At 45.2% G+C, this 23,660-nt stretch overlaps 1 protein-coding gene across 1 annotated transcript in view; it reads left to right on the top strand.

Moving 5' to 3' along the window:
• Positions 1 to 22,733, top strand: part of prkg2 (protein kinase cGMP-dependent 2) — a 179,100-nt gene extending 156,367 nt beyond the window's left edge. The window contains exons 15-16 of the mRNA XM_085965162.1: positions 17,001 to 17,067; positions 19,499 to 22,733. Of these exons, the coding sequence (XP_085821288.1) occupies positions 17,001 to 17,067; positions 19,499 to 19,594 (163 nt within the window). The 3' untranslated portion in view covers positions 19,595 to 22,733. The remainder of the gene's footprint in view (positions 1 to 17,000; positions 17,068 to 19,498) is intronic.
• The last annotated feature ends 927 nt before the right edge of the window (positions 22,734 to 23,660 follow it).

The following is a 23,660-nucleotide window of genomic DNA, read 5'->3' as shown; positions in this document are numbered from 1 at the left end:
CCTGCCCATTACCACGAGGGTTATAGCTGGTAGTTCTACTCGTTGCAATCCCTTTCGATAGCACAAACTGTCGCAATTCTTCACTCATAAAGGAAGAACCCCTATCACTATGTATATAGTTAGGCATGCCAAACAAGGAAAACAGTTGGCAGAGGCATTTAATTACAACAGCACTAGTCACATCCGGACAGGGGATAACAAAAGGAAACCGAGAGTACTCGTCTATAATATTAAGATAATAGACATTAAGGTCGCTTGATGGAAGGGGACCTTTAAAATCGAGACTCAAACGCTCAAATGGTCGAGTTGCTTTAATAAGATGAGCTGGCTCGGACGGCTTATAGAAGCGGGATTTGCATTCAGCACAAACACATCAGGTTCTGGTCATTGTCCGGACCTCCTCAATAGAGTAGGGTAGATTGTGGGACTTAATGAAGTGATTCATTCTGGTAACCCCAGGGTAGCAGAGTGCGTCGTGGAGACTTTGAAGCTTATCTATACCTAGACTAGCACATACTCCTCGTGACAAAGCATCCGATGGCTCATTAAATACTCCAGGCCTGTACTGAATATCATAGTCATATGTTGACAGTTCTATTCGCCATCTTAAAATCTTATCATTTTTGATATTGCCTCTCTGCTTAGTGTTGAACATAAAGGCCACGGACCGCTGGTCAGTAATGAACGTAAAACGTTGGCCAGCGAGATAATGTCTCCAATACCTGACTGCTTCGATAATCGCCTGTGCCTCCTTTTCCACTGAAGAATGTCGAACTTCTGGTCCTTGCAATGTACGAGAGAAGAAAGCTACTGGTCTACCAGCTTGGTTAAGAGTTGCTGCCAATGCAAAATCAGATACATCACTTTCCACTTGAAAAGGGATCTTCTCATCCACGGCACATACCACTGCCTTCTCAATGTCCCATTTGATATTAAGGAAAGCCTCCTGAGCTTCCGCCGATAGCGGAAAAGACGTCGACTTAATAAGAGGTCGGACTTTATCTGAATAGTTAGCCACCCACTGGGCATAGTACGAGAAGAATCCCAGACACCTTCTTAAAGCTTTTACAGTGTGAGGTAAAGGTAATTCCTTAAGTGCGCATAATCTTTCAGGATCTGGCCCGATTACCCCATTCTTCACACCGCAACCAAGAATACACAAACGTGTAGTATTGAAGGTACACTTGTTTTCGTTGTAGGTCAGGTTTAACCTCTTTGCAGTCTCTAGGAACTTCACGAGATTTTGATCATGCTCCCGTTGGTCGCGCCCACAGATAGTAACATTGTCCAGGTACGGGAATGTTGCCTCCAACGCATATTCATCCACCATACGATCCATCTCCCGTTGGAAGATGGATACCCCATTCGTCACTCCAAAGGGCACCCTAAGGAATTGGTACAGGCGCCCATTAGCTTCGAAGGCCGTATAAGGTCGGTCTTCTATTTTAATGGGGAGTTGATGGTAGGCAGACTTTAAATCAATGGTGGAGAACACGCGGTACTGAGCTATCTGGTTCACCATCTCAGAAATACGAGGCAAAGGATAGGCGTCTAATTGGGTATACAAGTTTATAGTCTGGCTATAATCGACCACAAGTCTTTTCTTTTCATTAGTTTTAACCACCACCACCTGGGCACGCCACAGGCTATTACTGTGTTCGATGATTCCCTCCCATTGAAGCCTGTCTACTTCCTCTTTTATAAATGTTTTATCTTCTGAACGATACCGTCGACTCTTAGTCACTACAGGTCTACAATTAGGAGCAAGGTTCGCGAACAAAGAAGGCGGACTTACTTTTAAAGTAGAAAGGCCGCAGACTGTGAGTGGAGGCTGAGATCCACCATACTTAAGGGTAACGCTCTCATGCTGACACTGGAAGCCCAAGCCTAAAATTAAGTTCACACACAACTGAGGTAATATGAGGAGTTTAAAGTCCTTATACTCCGTATCCTTAACGGTCAATGTGACTTTACAATATCCAGTTACCTCTGAAGTAAGGGACTTGGACGCCATCACAATTTCACTTCGAGTAGGATACACCTTCAATGAACAGGAGTTACCAAGGTTGGGGTGTATAAAACTTTCAGTACTGCCACAGTCTATCAAACACCCAGTAGGGCGACCATTAATCTTGATGTCCATCATAGATTTCGACAAGGAACATGGTATGGTCTGGTCAACCGTAGCCGAGGCTAGAGTAAAACAATGGGTGGCAGCAGAGGAGACATTGGGTACAGGATTACCCTTACATGCTTTACTAAAATGTCCCCGTTTCTTACATTTAAAACAGGTAGCCTCTCTGGCTGGGCATCTTTGCCTGGGGTGTTTAGATTGGCCACAAAAATAACACTTAGACCCATGGGGTACAGCCGCAACAATAGGATTAAGTGGAGGCTCCATTGGTGTTATGGATGCCTCCATACTCGGAACACATGAGGCTGAGAGAGACGCATGGGCTGATGCATACACTTCTAAATTCTTCTGGGCTACATCTAACGATCGAGCAGTGGCGATGACCGTTTTTAAAACTAACGAGTCGTTCTCGAGGAGTCTCTGTCTAATATAATTAGATCGGAGGCCAGATATGAAAGAATCGCGGATGGCTTCTTCCTGATACACTATGGCAGAGACAGCCTTGTAGTTGCAATCCTTAGCCAAAGCCTTAAGGTCCTGCAGGAAATCGTCCAGAGATTCCTTGGGTAATTGCCTGCGAGTAGACAAAAGATACTTGGCGTATACTTCGTTAACCGACTTAAGGTACTGGGCCTTAAGGGCTGCGAGGGCCTCTTCATATGTAGTAACATCTTCAATTATTGAGTAAGTTTGATGACTTACCAAGTTGGTTAGAAGACCCAACTTGTTAACCGTCGAATCGACCGATGCGATGAAGTGTTCAAAACATCGAAGCCAACGCGTAAATTTCTTCGACGCGTCTGCCGAATGGGGATCGATATCCAGACGCTCTGGTTTCAAAAATCGATCCATCTTCCAAAAGTTGTTACTTAATAAAATTGATGTGCCAAATAACTGCCTGAATCCATGAGGTTAAAGCTTAAGACGAAAGGCTTTTATTAAGTAAGAACATGGCATCAAGTTAACACAGTCATCACCGACCCAGCCCTTGGTAGAACATTCCAGAAGAGGGGCGGGGCTAGGGAGGAGCATTAGTGGTTACACTGGTGGAACATTCCAGACATTAACAAGTACAACAACAACAACAACAACAATACAAATGCCAGAACACAGAGTTATTTCATCACATTCAGGAGGCTCAGGCTATCGCGTCAGGTCGTCACAGACATTTGTAGCTTGCTGGAACAAGACCTGCTGCCTAGAAGACCTGGAGGACATGCCTTACCAGTGGCTGTCAAAGTCACCACTGCCCTCAATGGCTTCACCTTAGGCTCCTTCCAGGGATCAGCAGCAAACATTTGTAGGATCTTGCAGTCAGCTGCCCACAATTGCATCACCCAGGTGACCCATGCCACGTTTGACAAGTCAGCCTATTTTGTCAACTTTGCCACTCATGAAACCAGTGTTACTGAACGGGCACTCGGCTTTGCGGCTCTGGCTGGCTCCCCACAGGGGCAGGGCATCATCGACTGCACACATGTGGTCGTCAAGGCACCCCCACATCACCCAGGAGTGTTTGTGAACCGCAAGCACTTCCACTCTCTCAATGTGCAGCTCGCCTGCAACCATAAAAAGATCATCATGCATGTGTGCGTCAGATTCCCTGACAGCTGTCCTGACTCTTCTGTGCTGTGCCAGTCCACCCTCCCTCAGCTCTTTGCACCTCCAAACAGACTTACCGGCTGGCTGCATGCAGACAAGGGCTATCCACTGAAGACGTGGCTTGTGACACCCTTGAGGAGGCCAAGCAATGAGGCCAAGGAGAGCTATAATGACAGCCACATGTCCACCAGATGTGTCATAGAGCAAGAAATCAACATGCTGAAGATGCACTTCAGATGCCTTGACAGATCTGGAGGAGCCCTTCAGTACGCACCAGCCAGGATCTCCAGAATCATTGTCATTTGCTGTGCACTGCAAAACACAGCGCAGCAGCAAGGATTGGAGTTGCAGGAGGAGCAAGGCGCAGAGCGCACGGCTTCTTCTTCAGAGGAGGAGGAACAGGTGGAAGATGAGGAGGAGGAGAAGGAAGAGGAGGAACCTGAGGTGGAGCTATCACCAGCAGCGGCGCACATTGCTGCTCGGGAGGCCCGGGATGGCTTCATCCTTAACTTCCTCCAATGCACCCTTATGACTGCAAAATAAATTTATCTATGCCATAAATATAACTGAAACTTATCACTAACATTTGTTTTTACACCCATGTGCATACCCATATGCATCTAGGATTGTATCTTTGTCCTTTTCTGCGTGCTTCTACGAGGTGCAACCCGTGTGGCTTAGCAGAGGTAGAGGCAGGCTGCTCACTTCCCTGCTGCGACTGCTTAGACACTTTTGGCGGATGTCCTCTGGGTTTTGGAGCCTGTGAGGGGCCCCGCCAATGACTGCTCCTGCTGCAACTGTGCAGGGGCAAACTTGGCCATCGGGATCCGAGGAAGCAAGTGGGGCTCTGACTGAGGGGGAGGCAATGGGGGAGAGGTGTGTGCGCTTTGAGAAGAGCCCCCACTTCCATGTCTCCTCTCACCATCATCCCTCTCAAGGGCCACCTGCACTTCCCTGCTAGCAAGAAGCTGGAGAGCACCTTGCTGCACATCAGTGGGGCGATGAACACCCAAGTCTATGATTATATCCCTCCTAGAAATGAGGTCTATGAGAATCTGCCATCTATTGTCCACAACAAGCATGTGTTCATGTGACTGGCGCATTAGCTGCTCCCTGCAGGTGGCCATCATTTCCATGGAACAGCACATCGTCGCCATTGCCTTGGAGATGGTGGTGCTCATGTTGGAGATGCCCCTCCAAGATCACCCTCTTTCTCAATGGCCCCCGAGGCTCAGCGTCTGCATGCAGCTGAGCAGAGCTCGGAGCGTCCTGTGCCCTCCAGTGAGGAGTCTCCACTGCTGTCCATGTCAACACCATCTGCTCTTGCTCACTTGTAATGTGAGAGACACCAGATGACAACACTATTCTATCTTGCACAGGACCCACCGAGGTGTCAGTATCTGCGCTGGTGCCGGTGTGCTTGGGTCTGATGACGGTGCACCCTCAGAGGCTGGAGTTTCCTCTGAGGAGCCGTCTTCCTCCTCCAGCTGGACAGTTGGGACGGGGGCACTTGATGGACCTGTGGGAGTGTAAAGAGGTGAATTAGATGTGTGATATTAAGAATGGGTAATGTTACCATTATGCACGTGATGAAATCTCAGTGGCTGCTGACAACAGTCACCATATGAGTGACTGCTGTATGCCATGTGGCTATATGAGATGTAGTTCTGTCACCAGGTTACTGGGATGTCCCCCTCTCTCCATCTCCCACTGTCAGCAGCACTGCAACTTGAGATATCTCCAGGGCCTCCTCCTCTGCTGGCATCAATTGAGTGAATATTGGAGGGACACCTCCAGTTCCCTGCCTCTCCCTATTGTTCTGGGCTCACTTTTTCTGCTAGGAGAGAAAGAAGAGAACTTTGAGTGAGAGTGAGGGAATGAGTGAGTGATGGAATGAGTGAGAGTGGTGGAATGAGTGAGAGTGAGGGAATGAGTGAGAGTGAGGGAATGAGTGAGAGTGAGGGAATGAGTGAGAGTGAGGGAATGAGTGAGAGTGGTGGAATGAGTGAGAGTGAGGGAATGAGTGAGAGTGAGGGAATGAGTGAGAGTGAGGGAATGAGTGAGAGTGAGGGAATGAGTGAGAGTGGTGGAATGAGTGAGAGTGAGGGAATGAGTGAGAGTGAGGGAATGAGTGAGAGTGAGGAAATGAGTGAGAGTGAGGGAATGGGTGAGAGTGAGGGAATGAGTGAGAGTGAGGGAATGAGTGAGAGTGGTGGAATGAGTGAGAGTGATGGAATGAGTGAGAGTGGTGGAATGAGTGAGAGTGAGGGAATGAGTGAGAGTGAGGGAATGAGTGAGAGTGAGGGAATGAGTGAGAGTGAGGGAATGAGTGAGAGTGAGGGAATGAGTGAGAGTGAGGGAATGAGTGAGAGTGAGGTAATGAGTGAGAGTGAGGGAATGAGTGAGAGTGAGGGAATGAGTGAGAGTGAGGGAATGAGTGAGAGTGAGGGAATGAGTGAGAGTGAGGGAATGAGTGAGAGTGAGGGAATGAGTGAGAGTGAGTGATGGATTGAGTGAGAGTGAGGGAGTGAGTGAGAGTGAGGGAAAGAGTGAGAGTGAGGGAATGGGTGAGAGTGAGGGAATGAGTGAGAGTGAGGGAATGAGTGAGAGTGAGGGAATGAGTGAGAGTGAGGGAATGAGTGAGAGTGAGGGAATGAGTGAGAGTGGTGGAATGAGTGAGAGTGAGGGAATGAGTGAGAGTGAGGGAAAGAGTGAGAGTGAGGGAATGAGTGAGAGTGAGGGAATGAGTGAGAGTGATGGAATGAGTGAGAGTGATGGAAAGAGTGAGAGTGAGGGAATGAGTGAGAGTGAGGTAATGAGTGAGAGTGAGGGAATGAGTGAGAGTGAGGGAATGAGTGAGAGTGAGGGAATGAGTGAGAGTGAGGGAATGAGTGAGAGTGAGGTAATGAGTGAGAGTGAGGGAATGAGTGAGAGTGAGGGAATGAGTGAGAGTGAGGGAATGAGTGAGAGTGAGGGAATGAGTGAGAGTGAGGGAATGAGTGAGAGTGAGGGAATGAGTGAGAGTGAGTGATGGATTGAGTGAGAGTGAGGGAGTGAGTGAGAGTGAGGGAAAGAGTGAGAGTGAGGGAATGGGTGAGAGTGAGGGAACGAGTGAGAGTGAGGGAATGAGTGAGAGTGAGGGAATGAGTGAGAGTGAGGGAATGAGTGAGAGTGGTAGAATGAGTGCGAGTGGGGGAATGAGTGAGAGTGATGGAATGAGTGAGAGTGAGGGAATGAGTGAGAGTGAGGGAATGAGTGAGAGTGAGGGAATCAGTGAGAGTGAGGGAATGAGAGAGTGGTGGAATGAGTGAGAGTGAGGGAATGAGTGAGAGTGAGGGAATGAGTGAGAGTGAGGGAATGAGTGAGAGTGAGGGAATGAGTGAGAGTGGTAGAATGAGTGAGAGTGAGGGAATGAGTGAGAGTGAGGGAATCAGTGAGAGTGAGGGAATGAGAGAGTGGTGGAATGAGTGAGAGTGAGGGAATGAGTGAGAGTGAGGGAATGAGTGAGAGTGAGGGAATGAGTGAGAGTGAGGGAATGAGTGAGAATGATGGAATGAGTGAGAGTGAGGGAATGAGTGAGAGTGAGGGAATGAGTGTGAGTGAGGGAATGAGTGAGAGTGAGGGAATGAGTGAGAGTGAGGGAATGAGTGAGAGTGAGGGAATGAGTGAGAGTGAGGGAATGAGAGAGAGTGACGGAATGAGTGAGAGTGACGGAATGAATGAGAGTGAGGGAATGAGTGAGAGTGAGGGAATGAGTGAGAGTGAGGGAATGAGTGAGAGTGAGGGAATGAGTGAGAGTGGAGGAACGGGTGAGAATGAGGGAATGAGTGAGAGTGAGGGAATGAGTGAGAGTGAGCGAATGAGTGAGAGTGAGGGAATGAGTGAGAGTGAGGGAATGAGTGAGAGTGAGGGAATGAGTGAGAGTGAGGGAATGAGTGAGAGTGGTGGAATGAGTGAGAGTGAGGGAATGAGTGAGAGTGAGGGAATGAGTGAGAGTGAGGGAATGAGTGAGAGTGATGGAATGAGTGAGAGTGAGGGAATGAGTGAGATTGAGGGAATGAGTGAGAGTGAGGGAATGAGTGAGAGTGAGGGAATGAGTGAGAGTGAGGGAGTGAGTGAGAGTGGTAGAGTGAGTGAGAGTGAGGGAATGAGTGAGAGTGAGCGAATGAGTGAGAGTGAGCGAATGAGTGAGAGTGAGGGAATGAGTGAGAGTGGTGGAGTGAGTGAGAGTGAGGGAATGAGTGAGAGTGAGGGAATGAGTGAGAGTGAGGGAATGAGTGAGAGTGAGGGAATGAGTGAGAGTGGTGGAATGAGTGAGAGTGGTGGAATGAGTGAGAGTGAGGGAATGAGTGAGAGTGAGGGAATGAGTGAGAGTGAGGGAATGAGTGAGAGTGAGGGCATGAGTGAGAGTGAGGGAATGAGTGAGAGTGATGGAATGAGTGAGAGTGATGGAATGAGTGAGAGTGGTGGAATGAGTGAGAGTGAGGGAATGAGTGAGAGTGAGGGAATGAGTGAGAGTGAGGGAATGAGTGAGAGTGAGGGAATGAGTGAGAGTGAGGGAATGAGTGAGAGTGGTGGAATGCGTCAGAGTGAGGGAATGAGTGAGAGTGAGGGAATGAGAGAGAATGAGGGAATGAGTGAGAGTGAGGGAATGAATGAGAGTGAGGGAATGAGTGAGAGTGAGGGAATGAGTGAGAGTGGTGGAATGAGTGAGAATGAGTGAATGAGTGAGAGTGAGTGAATGAGTGAGAGTGAGGGAATGAGTGAGAGTGAGGGAATGAGTGAGAGTGAGGGAATGAGTGAGAGTGAGGGAATGAGTGAGAGTGATGGAATGAGTGAGAGTGAGGGAATGAGTGAGAGTGAGGGAATGAGTGAGAGTGAGGGAATAAGTGAGAGTGAGGGAATGAGTGAGAGTGAGGGAATGAGTGAGAGTGATGGAATGAGTGAGAGTGAGGGACTGAGTGAAAAGGAATGAGTGAAAGTGAGGGAATGAGTGAGAGTGAGGGAATGAGTGAGAGTGATGAAGTGAGTGAGAGTGAGGGAATGAGTGAGAGTGATGGAGTGAGTGAGAGTGAGGGAACGAGTGAGAGTGGTGGAATGAGTGAGAGTGAGTGAATGAGTGAGAGCGATTGAATGAGTGAGAGTGAGGGAATGAGTGAGAGTGAGGGAATGAGTGAGAGTGAGGAATGAGTGAGAGTGAGGGAATGAGTGAGAGTGATGGAATGAGTGAGAGTGAGGGAATGAGTGAGAGTGAGGGAATGAGTGAGAGTGAGGGAATAAGTGAGAGTGAGGGAATGAGTGAGAGTGAGGGAATGAGTGAGAGTGATGGAATGAGTGAGAGTGAGGGAATGAGTGAGAGTGATGGAATGAGTGAAAGTGAGGGAATGAGTGAGAGTGAGGGAATGAGTGAGAGTGATGGAGTGAGTGAGAGTGAGGGAATGAGTGAGAGTGATGGAGTGAGTGAGAGTGAGGGAATGAGTGAGAGTGGTGGAATGAGTGAGAGTGAGGGAATGAGTGAGAGTGGTGGAATGATTGAGAGTGAGGGAATGAGTGAGAGTGAGGGAATGAGTGAGAGTGAGGGAATGAGTGAGAGTGAGGGAATGAGTGAGAGTGAGGAATGAGTGAGAGTGGTGGAATGAGTGAGAGTGGTGGAATGAGTGAGAGTGTGGGAATGAGTGAGAGTGAGGGAATGAGTGAGAGTGAGGGAATGAGTGAGAGTGAGGGCATGAATGAGAGTGAGGGAATGAGTGAGAGTGATGGAATGAGTGAGAGTGATGGAATGAGTGAGAGTGGTGGAATGAGTGAGAGTGAGGGAATGAGTGAGAGTGAGGGAATTAGTGAGAGTGAGGGAATGAGTGAGAGTGAGGGAATGAGTGAGAGTGAGGGAATGAGTGAGAGTGAGGGAATGAGTGAGAGTGGTGGAATGAGTCAGAGTGAGGGAATGAGTGAGAGTGAGGGAATGAGAGAGAATGAGGGAATGAGTGAGAGTGAGGGAATGAGTGAGAGTGAGGGAATGAGTGAGAGTGAGGGAATGAATGAGAGTGGTGGAATGAGTGAGAGTGAGTGAATGAGTGAGAGTGAGTGAATGAGTGAGAGTGAGGGAATGCGTGAGAGTGAGGGAATGAGTGAGAGTGAGGGAATGAGTGACATTGATGGAATGAGTGAGAGTGATGGAATGAGTGAGAGTGAGGGAATGAGTGAGAGTGATGGAATGAGTGAGAGGGAGGGAATGAGTGAGAGTGAGGGAATGAGTGAGAGTGAGGGAATAAGTGAGAGTGAGGGAATGAGTGAGAGTGAGGGAATGAGTGAGAGTGATGGAATGAGTGAGAGTGAGGGAATGAGTGAGAGTGATGGAATGAGTGAAAGTGAGGGAATGAGTGAGAGTGAGGGAATGAGTGAGAGTGATGGAGTGAGTGAGAGTGAGGGAATGAGTGAGAGTGATGGAGTGAGTGAGAGTGAGGGAATGAGTGAGAGTGGTGGAATGAGTGAGAGTGAGGGAATGAGTGAGAGTGGTGGAATGATTGAGAGTGAAGGAATGAGTGAGAGTGAGGGAATGAGTGAGAATGAGGGAATGAGTGAGAGTGAGGGAATGAGTGAGAGTGATGGAGTGAGTGAGAGTGAGGGAATGAGTGAGAGTGGTGGAATGAGTGAGAGTGAGGGAATGAGTGAGAGTGATGGAATGAGTGAGAATGGTGGAATGAGTGAGAGTGAGGGAATGAGTGAGAGTGAGGGAATGAGTGAGAGTGAGGGAATGAGTGAGAGTGAGGGAATGAGTGAGAGTGATGGAATGAGTGAGAGTGATGGAATGAGTGAGAGTGAGGGAATGAGTGGGAGTGAGGGAATGAGTGAGAGTGAGGGAATGAGTGAGAGTGATGGAATGAGTGAGAGTGAGGGAATGAGTGAGAGTGAGGGAATGAGTGAGAGTGAGGGAATGAGTGAGAGTGATGGAATGCGTGAGAGTGAGGGAATGAGTGAGAGTGAGGGAATGAGTGAGAGTGAGGGAATGAGTGAGAGTGAGGGAATGAGTGAGAGTGAGGGAATGAGTGAGAGTGATGGAATGAGTGAGAGTGAGGGAATGAGTGAGAGTGATGGAATGAGTGAGAGTGAGGGAATGAGTGAGAGTGAGGGAATGAGTGAGAGTGATGGAGTGAGTGAGAGTGAGGGAATGAGTGAGAGTGGTGGAATGAGTGAGAGTGAGGGAATGAGTGAGAGTGGTGGAATGAGTGAGAGTGAGGGAATGAGTGAGAGTGAGGGAATGAGTGGGAGTGAGGGAATGAGTGAGAGTGAGGGAATGAGTGAGAGTGATGGAGTGAGTGAGAGTGAGGGAATGAGTGAGAGTGGTGGAATGAGTGAGAGTGAGGGAATGAGTGAGAGTGATGGAATGAGTGAGAGTGGTGGAATGAGTGAGAGTGTGGGAATGAGTGAGAGTGAGGGAATGAGTGAGAGTGAGGGATTGAGTGAGAGTGGTGGAATGAATGAGAGTGAGGGAATGAGTGAGAGTGAGGGAATGAGTGAGAGTGAGGGAATGAGTGAGAGTGAGGGAATGAGTGAGCGTGATGGAATGAGTGAGTGTGAGGGAATGAGTGAGTGTGAGGGAATGAGTGAGAGTGGGGGAATGAGTGAGAGTGAGGAAATGAGTGAGAGTGAGGGAATGAGTGAGAGTGGTGGAATGAGTGAGAGTGAGGGAATGAGTGAGAGTGGTGGAATGAGTGACAGTGTGGGAATGAGTGAGAGTGAGGGAATGAGTGAGAGTGAGGGAATGAGTGAGAGTGAGGGAATGAGTGAGAGTGAGTGAATGAGTGAGCGTGATGGAATGAGTGAGTGTGAGGGAATGAGTGAGTGTGAGGGAATGAGTGAGAGTGGGGGAATGAGTGAGAGTGAGGGAATGAGTGAGAGTGAGGGAATGAGTGAGAGTGGTGGAATGAGTGAGAGTGAGGGAATGAGTGAGAGTGGTGGAATGAGTGACAGTGTGGGAATGAGTGAGAGTGAGGGAATGAGTGAGAGTGAGGGAATGAGTGAGAGTGAGGGAATGAGTGAGAGTGAGGGAATGAGTGAGAGTGATGGAATGAGTGAGAGTGAGGGAATGAGTGAGAGTGGTGGAATGAGTCAGAGTGAGGGAATGAGTCAGAGTGAGGGAATGAGAGAGAATGAGGGAATGAGTGAGAGTGAGGGAATGAATGAGAGTGAGGGAATGAGTGAGAGTGAGGGAATGAGTGAGAGTGGTGGAATGAGTGAGAGTGAGTGAATGAGTGAGAGTGAGTGAATGAGTGAGAGTGAGGGAATGAGTGAGAGTGAGGGAATGAGTGAGAGTGAGGGAATGAGTGAGAGTGAGGGAATGAGTGAGAGTGATGGAATGAGTGAGAGTGAGGGAATGAGTGAGAGTGAGGGAATGAGTGAGAGTGAGGGAATAAGTGAGAGTGAGGGAATGAGTGAGAGTGAGGGAATGAGTGAGAGTGATGGAATGAGTGAGAGTGAGGGAATGAGTGAGAGTGATGGAATGAGTGAAAGTGAGGGAATGAGTGAGAGTGAGGGAATGAGTGAGAGTGATGGAGTGAGTGAGAGTGAGGGAATGAGTGAGAGTGATGGAGTGAGTGAGAGTGAGGGAACGAGTGAGAGTGGTGGAATGAGTGAGAGTGAGTGAATGAGTGAGAGCGAGTGAATGAGTGAGAGTGAGGGAATGAGTGAGAGTGAGGGAATGAGTGAGAGTGAGGGAATGAGTGAGAGTGAGGGAATGAGTGAGAGTGATGGAATGAGTGAGAGTTAGGGAATGAGTGAGAGTGAGGGAATGAGTGAGAGTGAGGGAATAAGTGAGTGTGAGGGAATGAGTGAGAGTGAGGGAATGAGTGAGAGTGACGGAATGAGTGAGAGTGAGGGAATGAGTGAGAGTGATGGAATGAGTGAAAGTGAGGGAATGAGTGAGAGTGAGGGAATGAGTGTTAGTGATGGAGTGAGTGAGAGTGAGGGAATGAGTGAGAGTGATGGAGTGAGTGAGAGTGAGGGAATGAGTGAGAGTGGTGGAATGAGTGAGAGTGAGGGAATGAGTGAGAGTGGTGGAATGATTGAGAGTGAGGGAATGAGTGAGAGTGAGGGAATGAGTGAGAGTTTGGGAATGAGTGAGAGTGAGGGAATGAATGAGAGTGAGGGAATGAGTGAGAGTGGTGGAATGAGTGAGAGTGGTGGAATGAGTGAGAGTGAGGGAATGAGTGAGAGTGAGGGAATGAGTGAGAGTGAGGGAATGAGTGAGAGTGAGGGCATGAGTGAGAGTGAGGGAATGAGTGAGAGTGATGGAATGAGTGAGAGTGATGGAATGAGTGAGAGTGAGGGAATGAGTGAGAGTGAGGGAATGAGTGAGAGTGAGGGAATGAGTGAGAGTGAGGGAATGAGTGAGAGTGAGGGAATGAGTGAGAGTGGAATGAGTGAGAGTGATGGAATGAGTGAGAGTGAGGGAATGAGTGAGAGTGAGGGAATGAGTGAGAGTGGAATGAGTGAGAGTGATGGAATGAGTGAGAGTGAGGGAATGAGTGAGAGTGAGAGAATGAGTGAGAGTGAGGGAATGAGTGAGAGTGAGGGAATGAGTGAGATTGAGGGAATGAGTGAGAGTGAGGGAATGAGTGAGAGTGAGGGAATGAGTGAGAGTGGAATGAGTGAGAGTGAGGGAATGAGTGAGAGTGATGGAATGAGTGAGAGTGAGGGAATGAGTGAGAGTGAGGGAATGAATGAGAGTGAGGGAATGAGTGAGAGTGAGGGAATGAGTGAGAGTGAGGGAATGAGTGAGAGTGGTGGAATGAGTGAGAGTGGTGGAATGAGTGAGAGTGAGGGAATGAGTGAGAGTGAGGGAATGAGTGAGAGTGAGGGAATGAGTGAGAGTGATGGAGTGAGTGAGAGTGAGGGAATGAGTGAGAGTGAGGGAATGAGTGAGAGTGATGGAATGAGTGAGAGTGAGGGAATGAGTGAGAGTGAGGGAATGAGTGAGAGTGGTGGAATGAGTGAGTGATGGAATGAGTGAGTGATGGAATGAGTGAGAGTGAGGGAATGAGTGAGAGTGAGGGAATGAGTGAGAGTGGTGGAATGAGTGAGAGTGAGGGAATGAGTGAGAGTGGTGGAATGAGTGAGTGATGGAATGAGTGTAAGGACTGGATACACCTGTAGAGGATGACTATGAGGGAGTGGTGTGACATTGCCAAATGTCCTCTATCTATGGTGTTACTTGCCATGATTGCATTAGGATGAGGTTGAGTGTCAAGGGTGGTTAGTCAGCTGAGGATGTGAGTATGTAGATAGACAGAGAGGGATGAGTGGATCTGCAAGGTAGGTTGGTGTGAGGAATGATGTGTAGGAGTAAGCTTGGGAAGGCAGAGTGATGTGGTTGTGGTGACAGGCACATCAGGATGTAGGTGGGTGTGGCATTGCATGCACCTTTCCTGACCTCATGAGATCATTGAATCTTTTGTGGCACTGGATCCACGTCTTTCTGACCACATCCCTGCTGCTGACCTCCTTTGCGATCTCCAACCATGCCCTTTTTTGTGTCTTTGGGTGGTCTTTTGCATCAATCGCCAGGGAAGAGGACCTCCCCGTGTGCTCTTACTGTCTGCACCAGAATATCGAGGGAGGCATCGTTGAATCTTGGTGCAGCCCTCTGCCTTGTCTCCATGAGCCACACTTTTATCAGTTTTATGATGCTACTCAGATCTCTGGATACCAACTTAATCACTCCTACATCAACCTCCAAATGAGATGTCTGCAAGGCTGCTTTAAATATCTGTGCTGGAAATGAGTCATCGATGATGTCATTGGACCCGCTCCATTTAATTGGGCCGGGAAACACGCATGACTGGTTTAATTGGGGCCATGAAGTAAAAGTCGCACTGCAGAATGCGCTGTTCACATCTTTGGGTTCCCGACCCGCTATGCGGCCTGCACGCATGCAACCTGACTCCAAGGTAAAGATTCCGGCCATGAACTCTGTTTCTCTCTCGATGGATGTTGCCTGACCTGCTGAATATTTGCAGCATTTTCTGTCTTCTCAGAGGCCTTCCTTTACCATCCGAGGCCTTGCAAGCATCCAGCGGCAATCGCTGCACACTAAAAGAAATCTTTTAACCTGTATTGCAGGAAGCCACTGCTTAAATAAAATCAAAAAAATCCAGTCCAAAAGCGTAAATGCAAACTTACCTGAAAGATGTGTGTCCCTTTAAGAGGTGCTGACAGCACCTCTGTCAGTCTGCTGAATGCTGGGTTTTCACGGCAGGCTTAGGACCAGGTGCTGAACTCAGCGCTCAGGTCCAAGATGGCCATGGTGATGTTAAGTCGGTGTTGCATACCGACTGACATCCCCCTCTCCCTAATATACATTTGCAGGACCATCACTTTTACCGGCAGTGCTGCCGGCCCTCGGAATATGGCATATGTAGCGGGACCCGCCACCACCGCTTTTTCGCAAAATTATGCCAGTAACGGGTGGCATAAAACACTCGAATTTTTAGCCCAAGTACTTCAGCTCACAAATGGGCAGGGCACGTGTTTTATCATTGAGTGAGATTAAATGGAGTTTACTTTTACTGTTACTCTGTATGTTCACTTGCTGACTGTAAAATAATGCAGCTTAACGATTCGTATCTGCCCTCATCTCATTAAAGGCCACTTTCGGAAAAGCGCTTGTTGAGAGCATGTGTAATAGACGCTACGGGGTTGAGTTTCCCTTAATTATATCAGCAGAATCTGGGCAGAATCGCCCAAACCAGTGCAAAAGATTAGGGAATTCTAAATGTAAATGAGTTATGCCCAAAGCCACTTACACTCATGTTTTCCGTGATCTTTTATGCAGGTTTAAAATTTAATTTGTTTGTATCAGGCCCTGCCCACAAAACTGGGCCAAGCCCCCAGGTTAAAATTGCGAGATTCTGCTGATTGCGCTGGCTCGGGAAGGCTCTTCAAATTGCCTTCATTTTAAAAGTTTTTTCATATCATTAATATTTAATTTACTAAATAACTGACTAGTGTACACCAATGAAACTATTAAATGGTTCAGTATAGTTTTTAAAGTCATTTTGAGTGATTTTAAATCAGGTTACTCAGAGGTGGGAGGACCGTTATTAGAAATGCTTATTTTTGGTGATTAATATAATTTCAGCTGTATTAATAAAACTGCATCAGGTTACCACTCTTAACTACATCAAGGAATACTTTTTAATGGAAAGAAAAAAAAAGCAACAATTACGTTCTATTATGCTGTCTGATTGCGCTGGTTCAGGTAAGATTTTACGTTTGTGATTATGCAAATGATTTTTAGCAGAAACTTGAAGCCTAACCTAACCAGTGCAATTTCAAATGAACTTTGGGCGCAATTTCCCAATTGCACCCAAAGTGGAAACTCTACCCTAATATCCAGTTCAGATCACATGGGAACCATATTGTTACATCCCTAATTATAGGCTATTATATAGTTAGATATTGGGCAGTGCAGGCACTTTCCTGAACATAAGTGGTTTGAGCCGCTTACAAGAGTGATCGCTGACTTATAATTATGAGACAGAAAGATTCAACATACATTGTGCAACTGACAGGCACAGCAGTAAAAGCAATTGCCACTCACCAAAACCAGGTTGTATGTAGCCTATGATTGATATCTCTCCATTATGTACACTGAACCTTTAAAATTATGAAAGGTTTTGATAGAGTAGACTCAGAGAGAATGTTTCCATTATTGGGGAAAAGCAAAACTAGAGGCCATCAATATAAGACAGTCACCAAGAAATCAAATAGGGAATTCAGAAGAAACTTCCAAAGAGAGTGGTAATAATGTGGAACTCGCTACCACAGGGAAATAGTTGAAGCGAATAGCATAGGTGCATTTAAGGGGAAGCTGGATAAGCATATGAGGGAGAAGGAAATAGAGGGTTATGCTGATAAAGGTAGATGAGAAAGCATGAGAGGAGGCTTGAGAGGAGCATAAATGCCGGCATCGACTAGTTGGGCCGAATGGCCTGTTTCTGTGCTGTATATTCCACATACGCTGTACAAAATAACAACAATATACAAATGGATGACAATTTGATATAACTGAGAACAATTGCATTAATAATTATGAGACATATATAGGCACTATTACCCATTCGTATGCACCACATATTCAGAGAATGACCACTCTGTGAACTTTAGTTCCTTTTTATATATCTAAACTTTCATTTGTGAGCTAAAATTGTGTAGTCCTGTTAAATAAAGGATGCATTTAAATTGTATATTTCATTTTCCTCAACTACAGATGGTTCAGTGGTTTTAACTGGGAAGGATTGAAAGCCAGAACATTATCATCACCATTAAAAAGAGAGGTATTTGTGCTCATTATTCTGACGTAAGAATGTCATGATTTTGCAGTTTATTGTACTCTGTTATATTGTTTCCTTCAAAATAAATGATGCTCAATTGTGAGTTGCTAGCTCAGTACAGAACTCGACCTATTCCTAATCAATGATATTTTATTCTATACTCAATAACATATTGGTAATAATAGTAAAGAACAATTTTCCTGCTGTTGTAAACAATAGTTAATCCTTGTGACAAGATGAACTGTTTAATCTGGCCACAGTTTAGGTAGATAATACAAAAATGGTATGCTCAGGTTAATTTTCCAATTCCATTGACATTAATGAATACAAAATTGTAGGCATTAGCAGAGGTTCCCTTGCCTCCAAAGCATACTTCAAAAATTGCCACCACTATCTTTTAATGAAATTGGCATTCTCATTCAGAGAAGCTGTAATGGTGACTTGCATAGGATATTGGAAAACTTGCACTGATGCAGAAGAGGGTAATCTGTTGGGGTCAGGGTAAAGGTTTGTTGGTGGAACACAGCAGAGGGAGATTTACTCTGCATCTGGCTGCAACATACTACCTAAGGGAGTATCTGATACTGAAACTTGGGGATTGATTTTAACCTTTGGGTTGCGACCGGCATAACACGATGCTCACTCTCCCGGTTCTACCTTGAAATGGCTCGGGCCTCATTTCCATGCCACTTGTGTGCTGCACACCCCTAATAGACGACCCACAGCAGCTTGCTGAGTCCAGGCCGACACAATATCAGGTGGCTTGGATGCTGTGCTACCCCAAAAGGCAGGTCTTTTGGAGGGTGATCGAAAATGGAGGGGGAGGCTGGAGCATTAGCGTTAACAGGGCGGTAAGTCTACCGACCCCAGTTTGAGGTCATTAATGCTGATTTGGCCAAGTTAAAATTGAGCCTTTGGCACCCAAAGTAGAAAAATGCTCATTCTGAACAATAACATCCCCATTTTGATGTACACAAAAATTCATACTTTCCAAACCAAACAACAACAAAAAATTCTTAAGTTTACAGAAACAAATTAAAAATGTAATCGTACAATGATTTCTTAATGATGTATACCTGTCTGAAAAATACTGGTTAATGAAGGGAATATTTTGGAAATTCAGTTACTGTACTGTGATAAAAGATTTAGAAACATAGAAACATAAAAAAATAGGAAGAATGATACCAGAACTGAGAGTTTATAACTATCAGGATAGAGTGAACACGATGGGGCTTTTTTCTCTAGAAAAGAGAAGGCTGAGGGGTGACCTAATAGAGGTCTTTAAAATTATAAAGGGGTTTGATAGGGTAGACATGGAGAAGATGTTTTCACTTGCGGGAGAGTCAAAAACTAAGGGTCATAAATGTAATTTAGTCACTAATAAATCCAATAAAGAATTCAGGAGAAACTTCTTTACCCAGAGTGGTTAGAATACCACATGGAGTGTTTGAGGCAAATAGCACAGATACTGTTGGGGTAAAAGAGAAGTCTTCCCTCCTCTCAAGCGAGCCCCCTGAAATAAGTGGTTGACACTTGCCCTATAACGGCCACGAATTCACCAGACGGACACCTTGGATAAGTTTCACGATCTTTATTCAAGCATATGCAGGGGGAACATTTCAGTCTCAGCTGCCCGAGAAAGGATTCTTCCACCGAGTATCAAATACGTACAGCAATTATACCTAACTCGGGGCGTGCACTCCGTGTGCACAACCCTTCTACGATCATTGATTGGTGTATAGTTTATTAGAGGGGCTGCATCCATTCGTTGCTCCTTATCAGAAAGGTTGCTGAATGGTTCGCAGAGACCCATCTCTACAGCATTAGTATGCTAACGTATCTGTTTCTACTCTAGTCATGAGGTGCTTACCTCATTCTATTAGAATCTGTTTGTCCTGCCTTATCTACTCGTTCTACATTCCTAAGCAAGGACAGGGGACAAGCTTACTAGCCTTATTGTTTCTGCTAACTTTAATTCTAGATATTTTGTCCCCTTACATATACATTTAAGGGGAAGCTAGATAAGTGCATGAGGGAGAAAGGAATCGAAGGATATGCTGATAGAGTTTGATGAAGTAGGGTGGGAGGAGGCTCGTGTGGAGCATAAACACCGACACAGACCAATTGATTCAAATGGCCTGTTTCTGTGTTGTAAATTCTATGCAATTTTTACTTATTGTATATATTTAAATTAATTAATCAACAGGCCAAGATATTTAGTAAGGGCAGAAGCACTGTGATTGTTGAAATTACAGTTGGTTGAGGTGATAGGAGAGTTTAGGTACCTGAGGGAAGAGTTCTGATGGGCCAAGTGGGCCAAACCTAACTTTTCTCATGAGTCATTGATGAGAATAATTCATCACTAACCTAATAATTTAAAGGCCTGTATTTTGGGGGAGAAAAAGCTGAATAACATATTTTTCTTTTTTCTAAGCTTAACGGTCCTACAGATTATAGATACTTTGACACCTATCTTCCTGATAAGGATATTCCCCCAGATGAACTATCAGGCTGGGACAAGGATTTCTAGGTCAATGACAAGTCATCTACAGAATGGGGAAAAAAAGATTGCAGCTGTTATCCTTATGAAATGTTCAAAGAGCAATCTGGACAATTTTCTGTGATATGTATACTCTAACATGTGGCGTTGTTATCAATCGGCCAGTATGAGCATCTACTGAATAAAGTAAACACTGAATATTATAAAGGAGAAAGGAAGTAACTTTGAAAAGCTTAAAAATCAATAACATTTTGTATATTAGTATATATAGTATACCTAAAAAAAAGTGTTCCATTTAAATGGCTACTGAAGCCCTTTAAGTCAACATGCTCCTTGTGCAAACACTTCTTCAGGCTGTAGAATAGTGGTCGCACTGTGTGGGCAGGAACTCATGTGGAAATGCTGAATAGCCAGAGTAAAAGGCTGTGTAGGTGCACTTAGCAGCAGCACTTGCATTGCAGCGTTTCCTCCCGATTTACACATTCAGACATTTCTAAGCTATCTCCTCTTTGATCAGACAGCAGTTTTGTCTTTTTATTAAGACCTATCAGACTTCCTATTCATGGTGTTGATTTCACCTCCAGGTTATGCCTGCAGTGAACTGTATGCAATCTTCTTCCTTCCTGGCTTGTCTGTAGACATAATTTCCTAACACCTTGCACATATTTTACAATGATTTAATCATAAGCTTCTACTAACTTATACTACCGAGCTAACTGTATTTTTCACATGTTACACAAAGCACTTATACTTCTGGCTAAGCATTCATAGTGCTTCTCTTTCTATCAAAATTCTTCTAACATTGCTCCACACATTTCTAAAATGATTCAAAGTTCTTCTCTAAGTACTTCCCTTTATCAGAATTAAAGCGTTACTTTGGGAAGCCTGATCAATTGATCAATCTTCATAAAGACTGGACTTTCAATTAAAACTTGCAAAAAACATCCACAAATTCTTAGTTGCTCAATTTATTAGAAGGACTTAAGATACCATCACAATAGGCAAGAACTCCACATTGTCTAACCAAATTCTCCACTACCTCTTAATAGTGTTCAACTAGTGTCAACTGGTCAATGATTAGTTACACTTAAACCACCTAAGCTGTAACTCCGGTGGGAGTTCAATGGAACCCACTGGTAAAAGGCAGGATCCATTTACGCTAGGTCCCCACCAATTCCAGATGTTCCCTTTCAGCCTTGTAAGGGGTGGAGCCTCTTACAAAGGCCAATAACACCAAGGGGCTGTGGACTGGAGCAGGCACTCCCTATGCTGGGACATCCCACTTCCCTTTGAGGCCGATACACTGAGATGAGGCATAATGGCCTCCTGATGGACCCAACTAGGGTCTATCTGGTGAGGGTGGGTGGAGGATAGTCCAGGTCCATGGAGCAGTCTGGACCCCCAAAGGAAGGAAAAACATTTTTTAAAGGTATGTGTCTGCCCCCTTACACAAGGGACCAAAGAGGAAATGGGTGAAGTCTCATGGAATGGGGCGCCAAGGCATCCACGCACCCCCCCCCCTCCACCGATGGTGGACATATACCAAATTTTCTGACCATATGGGGCAAGTGGGTGCCAGATATGTGTCTGGAAAGGCACGGGTACCCATTGACCCCAAGCAAATGAGGAGTCTTTCCTCTGGTGTCGCAAACTTCAGTGAGGTCAGCACCGGAAGGTTCGATCCTAGCATAATAGCTGGGATTGCTGCCCATGGATTTTTGGAGCCTAAGCATTTTAAGTAACAATCATGAACGTCAGTGACCGTTAATGGATTATTACATTTGCATGGTATTTAAAGCCTTCGGCACATGCTAATATAGACATACTGATCTAGCTGTGGAGGCACTTAGTTTGTGTTTTGATCTAGGCAGTGTACTGCATTGGTCAGTGCTGAACGGCATAGCATATCACCACAGTTCAGCTATGCTGAGTATTAAAAAAATCTCAATTTGTGTTATAGCTAGAAGTATGCTAATGTACTTTTTGTTTTGCTTTCCCACTTTATTTGCTCTCTATAGGGATGTCTAATGAGCAGAGGATTGGCTGCTGTTGTTAACATGACCTAAACATCTATTCTTTCTTTTCTATTCACTGTCCTGAGAAGCACAATCAAGTGTGGTATTTTCTGGAGGTTCATCACACATGGAGTGTCAATATGCTAGGCTCCCTGAAGCTAACCCCCCCCCCCCCACAAAAACCTGGATTGATCCAGAGGCCATTTGACACTCTAATGTTTGACAATTCTAACCTACTCCTTTAGACAGACTGGAGACTTTCCAGCAGGAGACCTTTTTAATGGGGAAAAACAAACTGGCACAAGGCCGGGATCCTGGGATTTATATGATACAAGAGTAGGAAACCATGAGTAAATTTTTACCTTTGAGAGCTTGGCATTCTGGGAGTGTACATCAGGAATTCAAAAACATGACCCAACCTTTCCTCAATTTTTAGAAACACCAAAGATGGAAAGTGACCTTGTTGTGGCCCCACTTACCTGCAATACCATGATGATACTTCATGTGCACAATATAACATGTCGTTCCCCAATAACTCGTCGACTTTGGTGTTTGTGTGTGTGTGTGTTAAGTATGATTGCGGCCCTATAAGATGTAGGCATGTCTTATCACACCAGTTATATTATGTAGCCACTTTCAGAAACGACAGACCTACATAATATTCTTCGTGAATATTGGTCACTTAAGAGATTCACAGACATCAAGTTCTACTGTGTTTTGTAAACATGACTTTTATGGAGCATTATTATAGAGAAAAAGATTGTACATCATGTAGTGTATGTTACCAATTGATCCATTAGTGTAGTATGGAGTATATTACACCAGTGTTTATTGTATTCACATTGATAGAGTTCTTAGAACAAACTTCAGTTGTGCATATAAATAATTATCAACAAAGGATCATAATGGAAGTAGTATAAAGAGTATACATTTTGTGCTATTTTCAAATGCTCCAATGAAAATTGCTAGAAAAATGCTTTTATTTCAAAATAAATTATTAATGAAGTACAACTCTGTTCACATAAGCTCTAGCTGGTGTCCATAAATCATAATAAATTACAAATCTAGTAATTTCCTCTTGTCAGTGTTAAGGAAAAATTATGCTTTTGTACTGGAAGTTTTGTTTATATATTTTTAATAAACTTTAGATACACAAAAATAAAAATTGTGATAGTATTTTTTATCAGGATCCAAACTGAATACGTTCATGTTTCAAAAATGGAATATGAATAAAGTGCAGATAGATTCCATGAACCTGTGTCTGAAGTGAAGTAATTTTACTGAAACTACCAGACCTTCAGATCATCAAAGAAAATTAGATCTCAACTGAGGAAAATATGAGGAGTAATTTCCCTAAGTTTAAGCAGAAGTTAATATTTTATTTCCTCTGAGACCTTTTTTTCCATAATATTCTTTATCTAAGCAAGCTATAAGCCTGGAAATTATTCTGTGTATATTATCATAAAAGTGTGTTAAGTGTTTATATGATAATATCACAAAATGTCACTTCCAAACTAACAAAACAGAAAGCATGAGTTTGGTCTCCAGCACCATCGTTTCTATGCCATTAACAGCCAGCACAGATTTTTTTCTAGGGCCCCGAGATTCCTGGGGCTGGAGAGGAAGAAAACCTGATTTTCATCCGTGAGTTGGGCAGGAATTTGGGGAGGAACCCAGTTACATCGGGATTCCGCCTCATTTGTACAGTCCTTTAACTTCCAGTAAGGGGAATCATAGAATCATAGAAAGTTACAGCATGGAAGGAAGCCATTTCGGCCCATCGTGTCTGCGCTGGCCAACAAAGAGCTATCCAGCCTAAATCCACTTCCCAGCTCTTGGCCCATAGCCCTACAGATTAGAGCATCCCAAGTGCACATCCAAGTACTTTTTAAATGTGGTTAGGGTTCCTGCCTCTACCACCCTTTCAGGCAGTGAGTTCCAGATCCCCACAACCCTCTGGGTGAAGACATTTCCCCTCAAATCCCCTCTAAACCTTACACCAATTACTTTAAATCTGTGCCCCCTGGTTTTTGACCCCCCTGCTAAGGGAAATAGGTCCTTTCTATCCACTTTATCTATGC

The sequence above is a fragment of the Somniosus microcephalus genome, chromosome 2 (assembly GCF_052327205.1).
Source record: "Somniosus microcephalus isolate GS21.2 chromosome 2, FLI_Smic_1.0, whole genome shotgun sequence".
In the NCBI taxonomy this organism is placed as follows: Eukaryota; Metazoa; Chordata; class Chondrichthyes; order Squaliformes; family Somniosidae; genus Somniosus; species Somniosus microcephalus.
Note: the sequence above shows the minus strand (reverse complement) of the source record. Positions and strands in the feature narration are given on the sequence as shown.